Source organism: Malus sylvestris, chromosome 15 (genome assembly GCF_916048215.2).
Source record: "Malus sylvestris chromosome 15, drMalSylv7.2, whole genome shotgun sequence".
NCBI lineage: Eukaryota > Viridiplantae > Streptophyta > Magnoliopsida > Rosales > Rosaceae > Malus > Malus sylvestris.
Window position 1 is genome coordinate 18,607,000 of NC_062274.1, and position 22,922 is coordinate 18,629,921.

The following is a 22,922-nucleotide window of genomic DNA, read 5'->3' on the forward strand; positions in this document are numbered from 1 at the left end:
CCACTCTAAAATCTCTAGACGATTTGGGGTAAGAATTCTGTTGACTACAAGTTGTCTTTGAGAAACCGAAGTATGTATCTCACGAGCTTTTAAGTTTTAGTCAACTAAATTCCTACCCTAAGTCATCTAAGAATCTTTTAAGTGGCAAAAATAGCATTGACAAACGGCTCACATTGCATTACAAATGGTACGTTTGGCTAAACTTTACCAAACATGAGGCACAGTGGTTTGGAACGGTTTTCAGCTTGGGTGGTACTTGCATAATAGTCCAAGTTTTGTGTCTACAATTTTCCATTTTAATAAAAAAAATTGAATTCGTTACTCTGTACTACAGTTAATTAGTATTCCTCTTCACAGTAGTGAAAAGTCTTAAGTACGATTAGAGATGAGCTATAATTATTCCAAAAGAAAAAAGTAAAGTTTTTTGTTATAAATCTTTTCAACAAACGGTCGTTGTTTACGAGATTTGAACTCATGACATCCTCCCACAAACACTTAAACAACAACTATGTGTCAATGACATAAGTGTTTGTTTGACTTAAACTTACATCAAGTGATTTAATTTTATACTAATTAGAGTACTAACTTAAGTTTCTAATGATTAGGCTTTTGGCTTAGCAAAAGGGTAGTGCTATCCACACACCAATTTTTACTTCTCACACACCTCTTAATTTTTGGGCCGTCAGATCGAATGAATTGAAGAATATCAATGACCAAAAATTGACAATGGTGCGTGAGAGGTAAAAATGGGGGTGAGAATAACACTATCTTAGAAAAAAAGTAACTCAACATTTAATTAAACACTTTCATCCAAACCATCAATGGAACTACAATCTTGATCATGCACTACTCTGTTTGAAGCCTTCTCAGTCCTCTTCCTCTTGGTTCTGCTTTTCACTTCCTCTTCCCTTTTATTTACAAACGAAACGAAGGACCGAAGGCGTTTTGCTTGTGAGCTCTCGCAGTCGGAATCATAATGCTTGTAGTACTGGTGCGCCATGCGAAGAACATGAAGAACAAGAGCGAGAAAGCAAGCTGTGCCACTCAGCAGAAAGAGACCCCAGAAGCTACTCATCGGAAGGCGGTCTACGGCTTGCTTTGCTCCTTCTGCACTGCAAGCACTTTTCATCAGCCATTTGTCATGAATCTTTTGAAGATCTCCCTTCTCAGATAGTTTCAACACCGCGGTTGACATGTCAATTGCAAGAGGCGAGTCCCTTGGAAAGGCCTAAAAGGAAGGACCAACTATTATTACACTAATATAGGAGTGTTAGACAGTCTGATACGTTCTGTCAGACTATCGAATATTAATATATGACAACGTAACATATCAAACTAGAGATATGCTAAGAAAAGTTTATATTAAACAAATGTCATGTACTTTTGTGAATGATATGAAGGGATATGAGATACTTACAAAACCCCAGCCCATTTTGGTGAATTCTTGACCAACGATACTATATCCACATCGAACGGAGAGGAAGAGCTCCATGTATGCACGCTCATCAATCACTGCAGCAACACCACCTGAATTAGGACCATCTTTCAAGGCCTTCTCATATTCTTCTGGGGAGTTAAGAGGCACAAGTCTTGACTTGTGTATGTTTAGCTCATCAGTTAAGTAGTTTTCAGCGAATGAATTCTTTAGGAAACCAATGCGATCATTGCCGGTTGCCAGACTTTCAATCCCTTTAACAGGTGAAGAAAGCTGTTCGACAGTGAGGATTGATGTCAGGCTAGCAATGTAGCTTGAGTTGAGTATTAGAACCACAAATAGCCATATGATAAGCACAAATCGACCAAGTGTGCTGCCGGTTTTTTCTTCTGCATAATGTTACCAAGGAATAAGATCAGCCAGTTTGTAAGTAAGAATTCTTTTATTCAAACATAGATGCAGAAGGGGGAGCACGCGGCTCTATCGACCTTGACTACGCCTATGTTGATATATAAGTAAAATTAACAAAACGTAACGCTCTTTATTTCACTTACTCTGGGAGAAGAACAGAGTTGAAAAGCTAAACCTGCAAAGCCCCAAAAAAACAGAACAAGAATTGTATTAACACAGTTAACAAAGTTCAATTTTACATTAGGAGATGTGGATTGAAGAACTTACCAAATAATTGTGACAAATTGTTTTCTCGGACGGCCTCGAAAATCCTCGTTAGTCCGACGCTCCAAAAGCCAAACAACTGCTCCCACAACTAGGAAGAAAATGCCTGTGACACCCCACATCATTGGAGTAAAAGGCCTCAAAAATGCCCAAGCACTAGAATTCATCTTCCTAATTGGAGCAACCACAACTAGACCAGACTCAACATATGGCTGTGTGAAATCCACCACCTTTGTTCTGCTAGTGGTGATTGTAATATCTCCCACCACACCATCAAACTCCTGCATAAATATTGAAACCGAAAAATTAATAATCATACTGATGTCAAGCAAAGTCAAATAATTTTCTTATGTGCCATAAATTTTATACTTACACCAATTTGGATCCTGTGTAGAAGTTCATTGTTTTCAGGGTTTTTTTTACCATCCCCGAAAGCTATAAAATTGAATGGGACACCATATGGCAGCTCGTTTAAGGCGGCTTGAAAGACATCAATGCAGTAGCCAGTGAACTCAGTGCCTTTTACGCCTACAAACTCGCGGTAGCTAACTCGATTGGGGACTCCAATCCTGAGCTTTCTTCCGTTGTCGGGGAAAACCCACCCGCGAGGCTTCTGAGTTGTTTGTCCGGGCCAGATGACGCTGTATAATCGTTGAGTATCAGTGCTGGAACCATTAGAGTGCAGCTTCCTTTGAGACATATCAGGTGGATCAAGCGACAGGCCAGAAGAATTGGACCAATAACCAATAGTCCTAGTCCCTGTGCCGATCACATTGATCACTTCAAATGCAGGATTAATCAAGTTTCCGTCTGGATTGAACTTGATTTGCCCAGTTAATCCAGTTGTATTAACCTCTAAAATGCTTTGGAGCAGCTGGCTGCCACCATTAAACATGTTCAAAGCATCAAGGTTTAACTTGCCTCCTCGTAATTCGTGCAAATTTGAGTCATTTGCAAAAGAAATATTTCCTCCACGAGAGAAAAACGAGTCAAGGGCATGAGCAAGAAGCCATACAGAATCATAGGCATATAGACCATAGGTATTTAAGCCGAAATAAGAGCCATTCACCCTCCTTGCGCTAGTCAAGTTGCTCCACCGCGATTTAAACTTGTTTTTGAGTTCTGATTCTGGCGTATACATTTTCAATGTGAGAACCCCTTGAATGTCATCTGTTGCTGTAAAAGGCAAGGAAGGATCTGAATCTATTATGGTGGAAAACCAATCTGTAGCAATCCACACATATGGACTCGACATCATCATTTGGCTTTGCGCTTCGGCGAGCACTTGTAAACCCCAACTAGTATAAATGTGCAGGATCACAATCCTAGACTCCATTGAAGATACACTAATCAGTGCCTTTCTGATTTCATCTTTGGTTGCCTTGGGGCTCAGAGGTACCTTGTACGAAATTTTACAGCGCTTTTCGGATAGCTTGTCCCCCAAGGCAGCAATAGCATTCCGCCCGAAATCATCATTTACGTAAATTGCTATGACATCTCTCCACTCATAGTAGCCAACAAGGTCTGCTACTGCAGCCATCTCAAAGAGGTCACTCCTCGTCGTTCGAACCAAGAACGGGAACTGATTTGGAGACAGAGTGGGGTCTGTTGCTGCAAATGATAGTAAAGGGACTTGTAGCTCATCGGCGATGTGTGATATTACATGAGCTGTTGCTGAGAATTGGGGGCCAATTATGGCCACAGTGTCGTTCTCCATGAACTGCAAAGCTGTGAAGGAACCCAAAAAATTAATAAAATCTTTGGGGCTGTTTGATAACCATTTCGTTTTCAGGTTTTAGTGTTCATTTAAAAAAAAAAAAAAATACTGAAAACTGAGCAATTCGATTACATGATCTGCGCAGAGGGGAAAAACATGGGAAAGTTAACAAGTTTGTACCTTCAATGATGCCTAGAAAGTCACTGGATTTGGTGTTCTGCATTTTAAGTGTCAGCTTTGTTCCATTGAGAATCTCTGGATTGGAATTGACATCTTCAACTGCAAGGGTGATTGCGAGTTTTGCTATTTTTCCAATGACAGAATCGAAAGTGAAAATCGCGCCGATGTTCACAACATCAGGTCTTGCAGTGACATTAGTAGGATTAAATCCACTTGTAGAAGAGCCCTTGTAGAAAACCATAAATAACAGAAGTATGGCTAGATTCATGTTGATGTTCAAACTACGGAAGGACATGTTTGAGCTCCAAAAGCGGGAACCACGAGTTAGGCCAGTTGTCTAGGTTAGTATGCTCACTCTCTCCTTGTACACAAGTTCGAATCCCCCTCTCTGCATGTTAAGAGTAGTTTATAACTCACATTAAGAACAATAGAACATGCTCCAAAAACTCATGCATGCATGTTGTCCAAAAATACCTAATAAATCAAACATGAACAAGATCAATCTGAAGGGCATAACGAATAATGATTAAAGCTTACATTATGTATCGTCACTCAAGCCAAACACATACGAATGAGCTCCACGAGAAGGACAAGTACGAAAATTTCGTATTTTAAAGTCCAGAAATGGCCTGTGTGTTATGCAGAATGACCAAAGGATTATATAGGCACCAAAACAGCACCGGAAACCAAGTCCGCGGGGACATCAGCTGGTGTGAAAATTTAAGTGTACACTGTACACGGTGTTGAAGAAAAGTATCAGAACCAAATAAACAAAAAATTATGACATGATCAAACAAAAAATAATCTTGTTTTTGGGAAAATGTACATAGCACGTAGATGATACCGAACACAGATCTACAATATGAAAAACTATACCTCGAATTTGCGTATGAAAATTGTAACTCTCAATCTACAATGCGTATTTCGACGACAACAAAAAAATTTTACGATATGTACAACTTGGCATTCTTAAAACAATAAAAAGCAACCTAACACAACATCATCCGGTGATAAGAAATAAGATGACGAGCATCATCATCACTTGAAGGTGGTGAACAGAAATATAACAAAAAACAAAAGTTTTTTGTAAATTTTTTTTTCTAAATAAATGCTAAGGAGACTCTCGCAAGGTGGAACTCTTCATGGACTTTATGCCATGTCACAATTAAACGTTAATTTATATGCCAACATTACAAAAATTATACAAAAAACATAAGGTAGTAGATAGTCCATAGATAGTCAATTTTGAGGATCTTCTTGACATTTCATTATTTTTTTTTTTGGGTAATCAGAAAATCTTGTCACCAATACTAAGACAGCACCCATGGGAATGGGCCACTATTGGGAAAGAACTTGGCTGCAGAATTCTAAAGAACTTGGCTGCAGCCGGTCCTACTTACACCCAATCACGGATGAACACGTGTCCAAGTTTTGATTTGAACACGTGTCCAAATTTTGATTTTTAATCAAAACTTGGACATGTGTTCACCCGTGATTGGGTGTAAGCAGAACCGGCTGCTGAATTTACAGCAACCAAGTAGTGTTCCAACTATTGTATCATTATCCAATTGACTTGACTTGATTTATGGCCACTTTCGGGAAGTGGTGATCACCATTCAGCACTATTTTAAGGAAGGATAATGATGAGACCAAATTCTTAAATGATAAGTGAAATAAACATGTTAATCAATATTAATAAATAATGTAACATTAATAACCACATTATTTAATTCAAATTTGATCTTTCTAACATTATCCTTTAAGGAAAGTCATGTCTTATTTTTTATTTAGATAATGCTAGGCAAACCAAATTTTAAAATCAAATTAACAGACCAAATGATATGTAACAAATAGAAAATAAGTACGTTAATCAACATTTAAGTAATAATACAATCATCCACATCCATATTATTTGGTTTACAAAATTTAGTTTAGAAATTTGATCTCCCTAACATTATTCATTTTATTCTTACAAATGATACCGTTAATGAGTTAGATAGTTAAATATTAACAAAAAAAAAATTAATAAGAATCAAACTTGCACTATAGTATATAGACATTATAACTTTTTATTACTGTGATAAAGCGTCATTTGCGGAAAAAAAAATTGAGATAATTATCTTATGGCATTATCATGAATTGTAATTCATACTCTAACGTGGTCATTTTATTCTCCATAACAGTCCTCACTGATAACCGAAAATTTTTATTTTCCTATAGTTAGTAGTATCAACTGCGCTTCTTTTTTTTTTTTCTTTTTTTTTAATCATGTGACGTAAGAAAGATAAACACAAGGTTGAGAAAGTGGGGAAGGAGCTACCATCCACTAAGCCTGATTAGCAATAATGGATTGCATAAAATAATCAACCAAGGACAACCAAGTCATTGGGAGGAAATTGGAGAGTTAACATTAATGACACAAGTATTCAGTTACTTTAACGTTTCGTCAATAATACAATGTCATTTATAAATTCTTTTAAACATAAAATTACAGCATACTTGTCACATAAAAGTCAATCTCGGTGAAATAAGGTTTCTATATTTTCATTAACCCCGCACACACTTATTTCACAACATACAATATATTCGAGGGATGACCAGGGTAAACTCCCAAGGCTGCGGTCTCAACTAATCATGAGTTCATAACTAACGTGTTGTGCTTTTGGACTTCTTGTTGTGCCACACGTCCAACATTTGTACCGCGTTCAGCCTTTGGACTCTTCACATATGTTTCAAACTTACCGTGAAGAAAAACCTTACATGCACTTAAGATTTCATGAACTATTATATTATAATAATAAATTTAATGATTTTTTAAAAGATTAAGTACCTAAAATCCTCAAAACTTTTAATGTCATTTTAAATTGGTCTCATCTTTTTAAAATGTTTCAAATAAGTACTCAACCTATTGAAAATATTACATTCGTTAAGTCTCGGTTAATTTTTCGTTAAATGTACAATTGATAACAATGAGTCTCACTTTTTAGCTTACTTGAACACTAAATAATAATTAAAACTTAAAAAAAAATGAAGATGAAAAAAATAAAATGTAAACAAGCAAATTCACAAATAAAATGGAAAGCAAAAATGAAGATCGGGAAACATCAAGCACCCGCCACCTTCAAGCTCAACTTACGACCATTGGAACCCCGCACAACCTTTATATTTAAAACCCACCAACCGGCTCAGCTTCTAGTTCTTCTTTGTGCTTGGTGAAGATGGTGATGACTGTATCATGGCAATCCATACCATTTCAACAACCTCCACGACCTTGTTCTCGATGTTGATGACTTGAGTTGTATGGTAGAGTTGGTGGTTGGGCGTTGGGTTTAGAGGTGTTGGGCTGATGGGGGTAGTGGTGGCTGTTACTTAGTTGAGGCCATACTTCCATGACCTTCTATTGATTTTAGAGACAAAGTAAACCCTAATTAATTTAACAAAAATTTAACTGGAACTTAATGAATGTGACTTTTTTAATATGTTGGATACTAGTTTGAAATGTTTAAAAAGATTGAGACCAATTTAAAATGACATTAAAAAGTTGAAGAATTTTCAGTACTTAATTCCTTTTTAATTATTATACTAGAGAAATAATCAACAATGTAACTTAAGTTTTATCAATGTAGTAGTTGTGAAGGAGATAGGATCCTTATCGGATCCTCTTTGTAAGGATTCCGGGAATCCTTTAATTTTGTTCATTCATCGTATATTATGCGGTTAATTTTCGTCAAGTACTGTTTATGTTCAGTTTTAAGTAAAAAAAATTAAAATAATTTTTAATTATACAATATATGATAAAATAACACTATTAAAAAGTTACCAGAATCCTCATAAAGAGGAATCGACAAAGATCCTATCTTGTTGTGAAGGATCGAGAGCGTGACATGTGAATAATGTGGCCTAAGTAGTCAATCCAGGCACACCACCGAAGGTCAATAGCCTATGATGATAAGGGGCACAGTGCATTTGTCACGTCAATCCCTGCAGTGGATACGAAAATCCACCATCTTTACTTGGCTTGTGCTGTTTATTGGTGTCACCTACTATAACACTAATCCTCCCGTGATGTTATTAGTTTAAGTTTATATAAAGAATAAATGATGTTGTCGATATTTCATAAGAAGTGTGTTATCCACATATCCTTTTTTACTTCTTAAACATCCTTATTAATTTATATCCATTGATCTTTTTCAATTCATTCGATTTGACGGCCGAAAACTAAAAAGGTATGGAAAAAGTAAAAAATGATGTGTGGATATCACATCCCATTTTATAAACATACTGTAGAATGCTTCATATGAATAAAATTAATTCTAATTCTATTGAAGAATGTGGTGTTTTAAAAAATATTGATGGTAAATAGTTTCTGAAAGTTTGCACCAATTTAGGCATAGGTGATCTCTTGGTTCTCAATTTGAGTGGTACTTGCGTAAGTTTTGTTTCTACAATTTTCCATTTTATAAAAATTTAAAATTCGTCACTTAGTACTAATTTAGTAATATTTTTATTCACTTAAATGAAAAGTTTTAAATATAAAATTATAGTAGTGAATTGATGGACCTATTTGGTACGTGGGACGGGATGGAACAGAGTGGGAGGCGGCATTCCGTCCCACGTTTAGTGCGCTTAAAACGGGTGGAACGCACTATTCCACATGACGAGTTTTAGGTGAATTTTCGTTCTGTCTCACCCCCTGTAACGACTCGTTCCACATTCCTATAACACAAAATTATAAACTCTCTGTCTCCTTCTTCTTCCTCTTTGTTTCCATCCGAGGGCATCTTTGCTCCCTCTTCGTTCCGTCCCTTCCTGTTCCGTCTCATTCCATTCTGTCCCGTCCTGTCCCGTTTGCACACCAAACGATATCTAAGTGCACACTAAGGAGTAAATTAAAGACTAGAGCTATAATTATTCCAAAAGAAAAGTAAAACCTTTGTTATAGCTCTTTTCAATAAGCTGGTATCCTCCTCCTTCACATTATGTGATGTAACGATCCGTTCCTAAATTTTACGAGTTTATAAATCCCAAAGATTACTTTTCTTTTGAAATTACTATTTTAATTATTTTATATTATAGTTATATTATTATTGTATATTATTTGAAATGTTTATTCAGATATTTTAATTATTTTATTAATTTATTTGGCCCGTGAGGCCCAGACCTCACCCAAAGCCGGACCAGGATCCTCTCCTGAGCTAAGGATGAGGATCCTCCTCATCAAGGGATGTGGGCCATTGGATGAAAATTCAACGGCTACAATTATTATAACTTTAAAGGGACCCCCCCTGTTTGTAGCCGTTGGATTTTCATCCAACGGCCCACACCAATTGATGAGGAGGATCCTCATCCTTAGCTCAGGAGAGGATCCTGGTCCCCCAAAGCCTCCCCTCTCTTCCTGCCACTTGTCCCTCTTCCCTTACCTTCCTGGATCTCTCTATTCCCTCTCCTCTCTGCTCTCTCTCTCTCAACCGCTCTCGAACGATCTTTCTCTCCCTCTCATATCTCTCCGATACTCTCTCACTCCTCTATGTGCACTGTCGCACCACCACCATCGCTCACCTCGTCGGCGAGCCACACCACCACCACCCCTAGCTTGTCCCATCATCCTTCCCGAGCCCAGAGCTTAAACTCGAGCAACTCTTGTACCTCGCATAGGAGAAAACAGGAAATGGAGGAGAACTCCGACGAGTTCTCAAAATTTTTCGATCGAGGTAAGAGTCGAAATACATTCAATCTCTACCCCTTTGACGTTCTGATTCAATTTCTGAGTTGTATACGTGTTGTGACGACGTTTGGGTGCAGAAATCACGTCGGGGAAGACTTCCCCAATTTCTGACAAGAAACCCGACAGCTTTGAGCCATTTTCCGGCCAACTCCGGCCACGGTAGAACCTCGTGCTGGTATATTTCTACTCCTCTCCTCCGTAGCTTCATTTTGGTATATAATATGACTAGGTTTCGTTAGGTTTTAGGGTTAACAGAGCTTGGAAGCTTTGGCTTTCTTCTTTGTGGAATCCGATCGACCTACGACCTGAAAACCGGGTCAACCCGAGTCGCAACCCAAAACTCAGTGACCAGGATCCCTGAGTGGTAGGTACCAACCGCACAGAGGAAAGGAAAATAGGAATAAAAGAGAAAAGCAGAGAAATATAAAAGACTAATTCATTTCATACCCTAAAAGGGAGATACAGAGAGGCATATATCTCCATTAGCCCAAAACAGACAAAAGAGACAGTGCTGAGTCACCATCCAACAACCATTACAAATATCATAAAGAGTAATAAAGATAAAGTATTAAGGCCTATACTATAACATGGTCCTGATAAGGTTCTAACATTGCCCCCCTTTACAAGGAGCCTGCATCAGGCGACAAATTCAGGAAAACGAGCTAAGATCGAATCTGCATCCTCCCACGTGGCGTCATGGTCCGGAAGGCCCTCCCATTTGATTAACCAGCGAGTGACTGGACGGTTGGCACGTTTGAACATACCCCGCTGAAGGATTTTTTTCGGTGACCAGAGGAAGGTACCATCAGAGGCTATATGAGGCAAGGTTGGGGAGGCTACGGTATGAACTCCAATCTTGGGTTTGAGTAGGCACACGTGGAATGTCGGGTGAATGCAAGAATAGGGAGGAAGAGCCAAGGTATAAGCTACTTGGCCAACCCGAGCAAGCACCTAGAAAGGACCATAGTACCGAGGAGCCAGCTTCGGACAATGGTTCTTAGATACCGAAGTTTGACGATATGGCTGTAGCTTGAGAAAGACCCAATCCCCAATTTGAAATGACCTCTCGGACTGATGTTTATCCGCTTGTTGGCGCATTCAGTGTTGTGCCAGTTGTAAGTTCTCACGCAAGTGCTTGAACAATGCATCCTGATCACGAAGAGTGACATCAACAAGATGAACCGACGAAGACCCTGGTAGATACGTGGACACCGTGGGATGAGGGTACCCATAAACTGCCTGGAACGGTGTCATTTGAATGGCAGATTGGAAGGTGGTATTGTACCACCACTCGGCCCAAGGCAACCACTGAATCCAGTCTCGGGGTTTGTCTATCACAGAGCTGCGCAAGTAATGTTCCAGGGTGCGATTGAGCACTTCCGTTTGCCCGTCGGTTTGAGGGTGATAGGCAGAGCTCTTGCAAAGTGTTGTATGATGTTGTTTAAAGAAAGCTGTCCAAAATTCACTAATGAAAATAGGATTGCAATCACTTACGATAAATGCCGGCATGCCATGAAGACGGAAAACCTCCTGAATAAAGATCTCTGCAATCTTGGGCTCTAAATATGGATGTTTGATAGGAATAAAATGCCCATACTTTGAAAGGCGATCGATAACCACCAAAATAGCATTCTTGCCATGGACCGCTGGAAGACCTTCAATAAAATCCATTGCAATGTCAGTCTAAACTTGTGTGGGAATGGACAGAGGCTGCAACAAACCAAGGGGTTTAATGGTCTCATAGTTGATACGTTGGCAAATATCGCAAGCAGCCACAAAAGTTTTGACATCCTTTTTTACGCCCGGCCTATTGAAATTCGTTGTCAGTCTTTTATAAGTGCGTAAAAATCCAGAATGGCCCGCCGATGGAGATGAATGAAACTCCTTGAGAAGGTAAGAACGCCATGGAGACAAGATCTCCGACTAAAGGAGGCCCGACGACCAAGAACTATTTTAAGTTATCGATCTCCATCCACCAAATCTTTCGCGACATCAAGAATAAACCATGGTTCAAGATGCCGAAGTAATCAAAGGGAGATACTTTCAAGTTGGACCACACCAAATACTGCGCATTCCATCGAGGTCCCGGTCACACAACTGACGACTGTTACACTTGGAAGAACTACCTAGAGAAGCTCGTGAAGGAAGGCAAGGTCGACAGATACTTGGACAAGTTAGATGCGTAGCATAGAAGGAACGCGGATGCAGACGAAGAATAACCCAACAAGACGATTCGGATTAACGGCATCTTCGCTGAATCTGAGCACTTGGGGCCACCAACAATTCAAAGAAGAGGAAAATCCAGCAAGCATTGCTAATCTCACAAGTCTAAGCAGTCGACATCCAACCTAAACCTATCGTTGGTTTTACTGAGCAAAATATCGAAGGCGTTGACTTTCCACACAAAGACGCACTAGTAGTATTCATCCAACTGGCCCATGCCATAGTCGATAGAATGATGGTGGACAATGAAAGTCCAGTCAATCTACTTCAGCTCTCAGAAGATGGGCCTGGAAAGCACAATCATACGCCGAGCGGAGGTATTAACTGGATTCAACGGACATGCCTCGACTGCCCTTGGCTACATCACACTTGACGTGATAACATCGCCAATTGTCTCAAAGCAGACGTTCACAATAGTAAGCGACCCGTCTTCTTACAATGGGATTCTAGGAAGACCTTAGCTAATAAAGCTGGATGCCATCACTTCCATCAAGGATCAAAAGATCCGATTCCGCATCGCGGGAGGATGAGTTAAACAAATCAAGCCTGACTAGGCCGCATCTCGAGGATGTATTGTGCAAGTACTGAAGGAGTTAAGAAAGAAGACCTTTAGCCTTGTAGGGGCTACCGAAGTCTGAAAAAATGATGAAGCCACCAAATAGCAATTACAGCAAGCGGATCAAGAAGATGGTGTCCAAACCAACGGCAAAGCAGACGAGACAGGATGGAAACCCGAAGAGGACTCCGAGTACATCATTCTTTATCCCTAGCAGCCGGAGAAGACTGCTAGAATTGGCTCACATCTAAGCCCGAAGGAAAATGAAGAACTCACGGTTTTCCTTAGGGAAAATCATGACATCTTTGCGTGGTCACCTTCTGGCATACCCATCATCAACACCAAGGTAGCTTTCCACAAGCTGCACTTCGACCCAGCTACCATACCAGTGATCTAAAAGAGAAGACATTTTGCGCCCGAACAAGTAGCAATCATTGAAGAAGAAATTGACAAGCTACTGAAAGCTGGATTCATAGAAGAAATAGCACACTTAGCATGGTTTGCCAACGTCGTGCTTGTAATGAAGAAAGAGAAGGGCAAATGGAAGGTTTGCGTAGACTACACCGACCTTAACAAAGCATGCCCGAAATATCCCTATCTAGTCCTCCAAATCGATCTACTCGTAGATTCAACTTTCGGGGAATCAGCTGCTCAGTTTCTTGGATGCATATTTCGACTACAACCAAATAGCCATGTACGAGCCCGATAAGGAGAAAATCACGTTCGTGATCGAGTGAGGCACCTACTGCTACAAGGTCATGCCTTCTGGACTAAAAAACGAGGGAGCCACTTACCAACAATTGGTGAATATGATGTTCAATAAGTAAATTGGAGTAACCATGGAGGTCTACGTCGACGACATCATGATGAAGGACAAGTAACGGGAAGATCACATTGGTAACTTGGCGAAAACTTTTAGTATCCTTAGACAATACAAGATGAAGCTTAACCCCGCCAAATGCACATTTGGAGTATCTTCAGGCTGATTTTTAGGGTACTTAGTAACCCAACGAGGAATCGAAGCACATCCCAAGAAAATTAGAGCTATCTTACAGATGAAATCTCCAACTACCTTGAAGGAGATCCAAAGCTTGACCGCCGCCTTCAACCGCTTTCTCTCGCTGTCCACCGATCGTTGCAAACCCTTTTTCAAGGCCATCAAGAAGGCACAACGAGACAAATGGGATGACGAGTGCGAAAGAGCTTTCCAAGACTCTAAGAAGTACCTCACATCGCCTCCCTTACTATCCAAGCCGGAAGCAGCAGAGGACTTATACATCTATTTGGCAGTCTCAGAAGTAGTAGTAAGCTCTGCCCTCACACGAGAAGAGTTGGGGGCTCAACTACCTGTATTCTACACTTCTAAAGTTATTCTCGATGAGGAAACTAGATATATGAAGATCGAAAAATTAATTTTGGCGCTAGTTGTTATGGCTTGGAAGCTTAGATCGTACTTTCAAGATCATACAGTCGTCGTTACGACTCAACATCCTCTATGATCAATTTTGCATAGTCCGGACGTTTCTCAAAGAGTGATGAAATGGGCGTTGGAACTTGGCCAATATGATTTAGTTTTCTGACCTCGCACGGCGATAAAGGCCCAAGCCTTGATAAACTTCATAGCGGAATTCACACCTAGCCTAGGCAACGTAACAGAGTGACTCAACGATGCCCTGGAGGCAGCCGAGCACACCTTAGCAATACCTGCTCTACCCGATGGAGACTTCTAGCATTTGCATGTCGACGACGCATCCAAGTACAAAGGCTCGGGAGTAGCCATGGTTTTTGTCACCCCAGATGGTTTGATGCTCAAGCAGGCAATAACTCTAAGCTTCAAATCACCCAACAATGAAGCAGAGTACGAGGCCCTACTAGCAAGCCTCTAAATGGCAAATGACTTGGTGGTGAAAAAACTCGCAATTCATTCCGATTCCCAGCTAATCACCAGCAAACCTACTGGGGAGTACACAACAAAGCATCCGAGGATGGCACAATACCTAGAGAAGGTGCGCAAACAACTTGAGGCGTTTCAAACTTACACCCTCACTCAAGTTCTACGGGCAGACAACACCCATACGACGTGTTAGCCGGCCTAGGCTCTGCCCACGACCACCAACTTAAATGCTTTATTCTGGTGGAATACCTAGACAAGCTGAGCATAGAGGTGGAGCCAGTAACCGAGGTGTCATATGTTAGTACAACCCCCAACTGGCAAAGTTCTATTATAGACTACCTAGTTAATGGCATACTCCTCACGGAAAGGTTAGAGTCAAGAAAACTCCAAGTTAAAATAGCACACTACTGTATGTGGAACGGTGTTCTCGTCTGAAAATCCTACACTGGACCACATCTCCATTGCCTAGCGCCTCCCGACGACCTAAAGGTTCTAAGCTCAATCCACGAAAGTGTTTATGAAAATCACTCCGAAGGCCGATCCTTAGCACGGAAGGCTCTTAATGCAGTACTAAGATGTGAAGGAGCTAGTACAAAAGTGTGACTGCTGCCAACGCTACAAGCCAGTACCAGCATTGTCTACCAATGAACTACACTCGCAAATGAGTCATTGGCTATTCATGCAGTGGGTAATCGACTTGGTAAGGCCAATGCCACCTGCTATTGGAAACAGAGGCATGATGATCGTGGCAACCAATTACTTCACCAAATGGGTAGAAGCAGAGCCTATGATACCACGACTCAAAATGCTTCATATAGAGGAACATCATTTGCGGATTTGGCATCCTTCAATCTATCGCCACCGATAACAACCTGCAATTCGTGGGCAAAGATTTGGCGAAGTTCTTCCAAAAGTATGGCATCAAGCAGCACATGTCCACGCCAAGTTATCCACAAGGCAATGGGTGGGCTGAAGCATCCAACAAGATGACCCTCGACTGCCTCAAGAAATTCCTTACCGACAAGAAGGGAAAGTGACCAGACGAACTCCTTAAATGTCTATGAGCGTATCGCACCACTAAATGACGAGCCACTAGTGAGACTCATTTCTCTTTGGCATTTGGTTCGAAAGCAATCATTCCTCCCAATATTATTATGCCAAGCATCAGCACTCTATTGCCAAGCGTTGAGCAAAACAATAAGGAGATGGCCGTAAGCTTAAATCTGGCAAAGGAGAAGCGCGAGCAGACTATCACCTGCATCGCAGCCTACCAACAATAGCTCATCTTCAGCTACAACAAAAGGGCCAAGATCCTGCAGTTCCAACCCAGAGATGTAGTATTAAGAAAAGCCTTCATCACTGCCAACAGGGAATGCTCCAAAAAGATGGATCCCATCTAGGAAGGTCTGTACAAGATCAGCAGAGTAGGCGGCAATGGTAATTACACCATCGCCACCATGAACGACAAAGAGATCGAAAAGTAATAGAACGTCTACAATATGAGGAAGTACCATGTGTGATCTTCCATGTCACCAAAACCCAAAGAATCAAAGCAGCTCCATGGGCATCACCTCATGAATCGAGGACTATCCAGTTGTTATACAGTTTCTACTTTACAACTAAGTTTTTCATTCGTTTCACTCATTTTTCAATGAGGAATTCAGAAGCAATTTACAACTTGGCTCGACTACATGCTTACAACAATTGATTACTCTTGCACTTCAAAATAAGACTGCGTCTTTCTTAGGGACTCATCGCAGGAATTGCACCCCCCCCGATGAACTAACCATGCTCTCCATTGCAATAGGATAAACTAATTCCCCGACAACCACATAGGTCTACACTCTGAATATCCAGATGTGGATAAGTTGGGCTACCCTAGTATAACTAGATGCACAATGGCTTGCGCCGGGATCCCTAGAAGTAACCACGATGGTATTTTTCAAGGCTTAGCTTGCTGAAGGATTTCAGGTCTCTTGGACTAATCAGCGAGGAACCGGGCCCTAGAGACAGAGGAGGCACATTATACAGCACCCCCTATGGACGGCTGCGCTGGAACCCTAAAGTTGTTATCGAGTGCACTAAGGTAACCTACGATTTTCAGAAGACTGCCTACGGCTTGCCATTCAGGTAGTGAGCCGCGTTAAACTTATGCAACGGCACGTTTCTGTGAAAGGTTAAACAAGTTAGAACTTCATTTATTGCCAACATGCTACGTAGTTGATAGACTTCATTTCTGCCAAAGCGCGGAACAACCTACACCAAATCCTAAAATGTTGTGATACTTGCTACGCAACCCACGGAATTGAAAAAATCCAAAGTTAACAGCTAAGTGGTCACGCGAACTTGTCTGATTATGTAAGTAAGGCATCCGGTTGCCGACCCTATGGTTAACAACTTTACAAAGTTCTACACCAACATCAATGGCTGCATAGGCTATGTGGGCATGTCTGCTTAAAAAAAAGTAGCACGTCTACCTCTAGTCTATAAAGTTTACAGTTACGGTACGAGCAAAAGAAACGAAGATAGAGAAAAGTGAATGAAACAAGTTTATTAAATTTTCTATCAAAATTGATAAACAACTAGCAAAGACCGAAGGAGTTCGAGCAAAAAGCAACAAGGAAAACAAAGAAAATCCTAAAGACTACCTAGACGACTACTCCTTAGCAGCTTGAACACTCCGCAACTACTCGGTCACCACACCTTCAGAAACCTCGGCCTCCTTAGTAGCAACACCATCTGGCGCTTCACCCCTAGTTTACCTCTCCAATTATTTCACCAAGGAAAGCCTCGAAAGTAAAGGCGAGCAAGTCTTCCAGAGAAATAAAGAATGTCTCAAAGTCTTTACCAGAAAACTCAAAGTTAGACAGCCACCCAAAGAGATGGTCTACATAACCCAACTTGTAGAAATCAGCTTAACTCTGAGTAAGAGAAGCTTCAAACCCAGCATTCTCACCATTCAACTGCTTATTTTCCTCGAGCAGACAAGCACAGATGCGCTATAGCTTTTCCACGTCCTTCTTCAAGTTGCCAATGATCTTTAAAGCACCCTGGATTTCCAACACTTGAGGTTCAAACCTATCAATGACCTTTTTGAAGTGGATCACTTGGTTATAAGCAGTGATCAGTTCTTCATCGTTTGCATAAGCAGCAAATTAGAGCTCAGAGACGGTATGCTCAAGATCTTGAATATGAGGTATGTAACACTCGATCTCCTTTTCTGCACTTTCATACTTAACTTGGATTGCGTCAAGCCTAGTCTTCAAATCCACGATCTTCTGGCGAGCGGTCTAAAGCTGCACAGAAATGGGGGCAAAGATATTAGACCCCTTCAAATCTTTTGAAACGACAAGCTCATATTCTAACTTTTTGACCTTTTCAGTCAAAGAGAAAGCCTCGATTGCCATAGTTAGTGGCAACCTTGGTGTCTTCTTAATCAAGGAGCATAAACTTGGTTGCAAGAATCACCGTTTTTTGCATTATAGCCTCATAGCCAGCATAGTAGTCCTCCTATACTCAATCGTATGCTTCGCAAATGAACTAGGGCCAATAACCTTTTTAACGTCATCAACAAACTTGGCACACACATCCATATCCTTGAGCATATCTGATTTCAAAAGCGTACAAATCTCAGCAGCTTTCCCAGAAACAGGCATGGAAGATTTCTCACAATTGTCCGCACGAGCAGTCTCTTTCTTCTCAGCAGGTGAATCAGTCCCGGCGGCAATGAGAGATGGTTTTGGCGCCACTTTAGCAGGCGAAGACACCTAGTCACTCTTTATAGTAGCAAGCCTTTCCAAAGGTGAAACAAACTTAGCCCCATATAGACATTTTGGCATAAATTTCGGCACTGGAGGCACTGTGGAGTTTCTACGCTGAGCAATCCTATCAACAATCAAGCTAACCACTTTTGGAACGGTAGGTGTCGTAGGAACGCTCTTAGCAGCCTTATCTTTGTCATCATTCGAAGAAGTCAGGTCAATCACAAGTCTAGGGGAAGCTGACGAACCCTTGCGAGAGGAATAAGTCTTTGGTTTTTTCTCGACCAGCACATCTTGAGCAAGCAAGGAAAATCTTTTTTTCCCATATTCGTTCGCAATAGGTTCCACGATGGTGATCGGGCGAGCCAACTCCTCAGCCTTGATTCACTTTATCTCATCTATCGGGGGCAACCCACATTTCTCCTGGTGAATAAGACTAAGTAGCCAACGCCACTCATGGTACTCAAGAGGTATACCTAGAGTGATATGCATTTTCCTCATATCCGGAGAAGTCTTAGGAGTTGAGCCAAATTCCGAGTATATAAAAGCAAAGGAAGCCAATCAATAAATCAGAAATCAGCTTAGCAAAAGTACCAAGCAGCCGAGAGACTAAGCATCTTATTTACCGGAGATGAAAACCGTTGGAACACATAACTCAAGGGAAGAATCAGGGGAAGAATCAGACTCCCAATCTCCACTGATCTCCAAAGTCTCATAGCCCAGTCATGATCTCCCTTGCTCGAATGGTCAAATAACATATGACGGGATCGCAGCTGCCCAACTTCCTCAATGTGGCCTATGTCAAAGAAATACCAAAACTCGATGACGATCAAATCCAAGTAAAAAAATTGGCTTAGATTGTGAAATCTCACCATCATATGAACCGTATAGAGGAACATTGAGCAGGGGCACACTTCATAGAGCAGAGCACTTCTTGAAAGAAATGCGACATAGGAAAAGTGAACCCTAACACGAAGTAGTAGGGGTGAAACTTGATAGTTCTCCGAGCCCCACCACATGGCTCACGGCTACTGCCTTCCTTGACAGGCTTCACATGCACCCCTGACAGAATGGCGTGCCTATATGCCTCAAGGAAGTCTCTAAACGAGTCATCGAAGCTAATCTTGAAGTGAGCAACATTGAAATAGCCCACCTTACTCAAGAACCTGCCTTGACGATACAATGACGGAACACCATCATCACTCTTGTGGCTTGAAGAAGACATGCTCGAAGAAATTCTACAAAGGCGCAAGGAAAATTCATTAGATGGCTGTTTCAAAAAAAAAAAAAAAAAGGAAGAGACACAGCGCAACAGGCCCCATGGCCCAACAAGACCCTCGACCTCTCTCTTTTCTTGTCATAGATGGGCCCATACCTAGAAAAAAAAAAGCCCAAGCTATCTGGCCCACTCCCCCTCAGCCTTCTCAAGAACGGGCCCAAGCCCAACAGTAAAAAAAAAAAGAAAAAAAAAAGGGCCTGAGCTTACTCAACCTAGAGCCCCAACCACAACTAATCGACCTAATGCCCTGGCCCGAGTCGCCACCACACCTAGCCACCCACGACAGCCATGTCAGGGCCTCTCCTAACCATTTTTCATAAAACCTCGACCCCCATCGAGCCAAGTTTCAAACCCCCGAGACTCCCAAAAATTATGAAGACAAAGAAAAATTAATTTTTTCTTACCTTGGTGCGGCGTGAAGACGAAGAAAGCAACGAAAGACAATCCTTTGCATGGACAAGTGTAGAAGATTGCTAGGGGAGGGGGAACAAATATCCTCTAGCTTTCTCTATCTTGTAGGGTAGAATGAATTGCTCTCTAAAGTTGAATTAATAATCTACTTAAGGTAAAATTAAGTAGACTTTAGAAGTAATTTATTTGCCTTTCCTAGAAGGATCTAATTTCCAATTAAAGAGGGAATCTACATCAAAATAGGAAACAATCTTATGTTTCCTAAAGCAAGATCTCTACACTTATTGCCCTTACTTACGAGCAGCCCAACAGGTGTGGGGGCATTTGTGGATCCAAAAATAATTGAGAAAAATATGGAGGCGACACGTGGATTCTTGGATAGCTCCCACGCGCGAGAAGTAGACGATGACGGCTCAATCAAAGTTAAAAGGGATCAAAATAGGTATTTATTTAAAACCTATTTCTTCCATCCTCATCAAATCCTCCTTACAAGGTAACCCTAAATTATCCTTTTTAAATTAGGATTGATTAGGCAATTAATTGCCTAATTGATTGCAATTATTCAAAATACCACCATAAGTGGCCGATCCCTACTCTCCGAACAGGGCCGGTCATACCCCTATATAAATACCACCATATTTCTCCAAAAACTTAAATTTAATTCTCTTGCTAAACTCTCCAAATTTCTTTGAACACTTTTCCCTCAAATTCTAACTTTGGCATCGGAGGTTCTTCGGCCAAAGTCTCCCCCCCCCATTCATTGTGGGCGCATGAGGCTCTTGACCTTAACCTAAGGTGTTAATTGTTTTGCAGGTGCATTTTCGTCTAAAAAGAAAAAGGCAAAAATTTGCATCCACATGCACCGTTGTCATTGTCAAAGGACACATATTAGTGCCCTTAGGTCTCAATAGGCACATTCAACTTTTTGTGTGGATTGGCCATTTTTATTGCAGTGTTACATTATTTATCGTCACTCAAGCCAAAAACGTACATCTGAGCTCCACGAGAAGGACAAGTACGAAAATTACGTAGTATTAATCCCAGAAATGGCCTGTGTGTTGTGCAGAATGACCAAAGGGTTATATAAGCACCAAAACAGCACTGGAAAACAAGAGCTGCCCAATAAGCTTGAAGTCTGAGGGGACATCAGCTGGTGTGAAAATTTGAGAGCGTACACGGTGTTGAAGAAAAATATCTTGCTTTTGGGAGATTGTATTTTGATATGTAACACGAATCGACAATATGAAAAACTATAGCTCGAATCTACGTATGAAAATTGTAACTCTTAATCTACCATGCTTATTTCGACGACATCCAAAAAGCAACCCACCTCAACAAATAGCAAAAGGCAAAGGTCTTTTGAATGGTTTACAAATAGCTTCAATACGACCATTGAATGATTGTTGGGTGAGTGACGTTGTATCCTTTTTGTTTAAGAAAAATTAAAAAAAAAAAGAGCTTCAATATTTTGCATTTTAACAAAAAATAATCTAATAACTTTAATTAATGATAAGGAAAAAAATATATATATATAAACATGTGTGCCCAATGCGCGTCCCCCTACTATAAAAGATAAAAAAAAACATAAAAAATCATCTAATAATTTTATTTAATGATAAGGACAAAAAAAAATCATCTAATAACTTATTATTAAAATTTAAGAGTTGTACTAAAATTTAAGTCGTTTTCATTAAATAAAGTTATAGCATGATTTTTTTTTATTAAAATAAACTTAATCCAAGCCCTTTAAAGTTTTTTTTTTTATCCACTAAGTTATAAAACTTTGAGTTTTAGAAACAATGATATTTTTAAGGGAAATACCCCAAAATGGGACAATTTCTTAATCTTGGGACAAAAATAGGACAAACCGGTTATACACAAGCCATGCACTCCATGCACAAAATCAAAATTACTAAAATACCCATGTATAAATATAAAAATTATCAGTCCATTGCATCATTATTCACATTTGGAAGAGAATGATGTCAAGAGAGCTCTATAAGCTCTGGGTTTCCGGGTTGAGCTCCGATTTCGAAGAGAGGGAAGTCCAAAGAGAGGCAAGAAGAGTGAGCTGGGTTCTGGGTTGACCTCATACCTTTGATTTCGAATAAAGGGATGCAAGAGAGAGGTGAGAAGAGTGAGCTGGGTTTTGTACCATATTTTCTGTTTTGGCCAGAAAGTTCCATTTTTTCGGGCGACTAAATCTTCAGCAGGCATAGTAAGGTAGGCTGTGTGGTTCCAAGTTCCTACATCAATGATTAATGGAATAAATGAGTTGTTTGTAAGATGAATTAATGCTTAGAAGTTAAATTAGGGTTTGTGTTTCATGTTGGGGTGTATGGGTTGTGGAATAAATTTTAAGTTTTGACGTGCTACAAAACTGGGATGGAACAATCTCTGGTTCAAGTGTTCAATTGTAGAAATTTGTGAAATTTTTCCCGTAATGTGCATGTGGTGTGCATATGGTGTGAATGGCTACATCTTAGTATGATAAGGGGGAATGTTCACTAGTTATGATGTACGTATGTTGTGCCTCGGGATTTAGTGAGTATGACCACAACCTAGTTGGCCTTGGCGAAAAACAAAATTAAGAAAAAGCCTAGAGGACATTAAAAGTCATGCGTGTCCATAAAATAACAACAACAAGTATCATGTTTTCCACGTGCACGGTTAAACGATGGTTCATATATATAACAAGACTTTTCAAACTATCACTGTAACCTTATATATGTAACACTTATGTTTTAATTGTATCCACTGTACCAATATGTTGCCGTTAAAGTTTCTCTCGTTTCTGTGCATATCATGTGCATGTATTGTATATATTATGTGCATGTGGTATGCATGTAGTGTATATGATGCGTATTTACATCTTTGATACTCTTCGCATTAATGTAGTTTACTACTTTTTCCTTTGATTCAGAGGCAGACCCTATAATTACGAAAAAAGCGAACAAGTTCATGAAACAATTTCCTTTGATTCATTGGGTTCCTTCGTGCCCATTCAAACTACAATTTTCAAATCCTTGAAGTATTTGAACCCCATCAAATTTGATACCATATAAA

The 22,922-nt window shown here is 40.4% G+C and overlaps 2 protein-coding genes across 4 annotated transcripts in view; both read right to left on the reverse strand.

Moving 5' to 3' along the window:
- Nucleotides 1-22,922, reverse strand: part of LOC126602487 (glutamate receptor 3.6-like) — a 40,753-nt gene that overhangs the window by 5,816 nt on the left and 12,015 nt on the right. The gene's annotated exons all lie outside the window — the stretch shown is intronic.
- Nucleotides 412-4,599, reverse strand: LOC126602489 (glutamate receptor 3.6-like). Of its 2 annotated transcripts, none has more exons than XM_050269378.1 (7): nt 4,545-4,599; nt 4,008-4,395; nt 2,484-3,838; nt 2,114-2,391; nt 1,990-2,021; nt 1,418-1,512; nt 412-1,228 (listed from the first exon to the last, which is right to left on the reverse strand). In XM_050269378.1, the coding sequence occupies exons 2-7, from the start codon at nt 4,300-4,302 to the stop codon at nt 797-799; spliced, it is 2,487 nt and encodes an 828-aa protein (XP_050125335.1). In that variant the 5' UTR covers nt 4,303-4,395; nt 4,545-4,599; the 3' UTR covers nt 412-796. The 2 variants fall into 2 exon arrangements, with proteins under 2 accessions (XP_050125335.1, XP_050125334.1); XM_050269377.1 differs by having other exon boundaries at nt 1,418-1,824.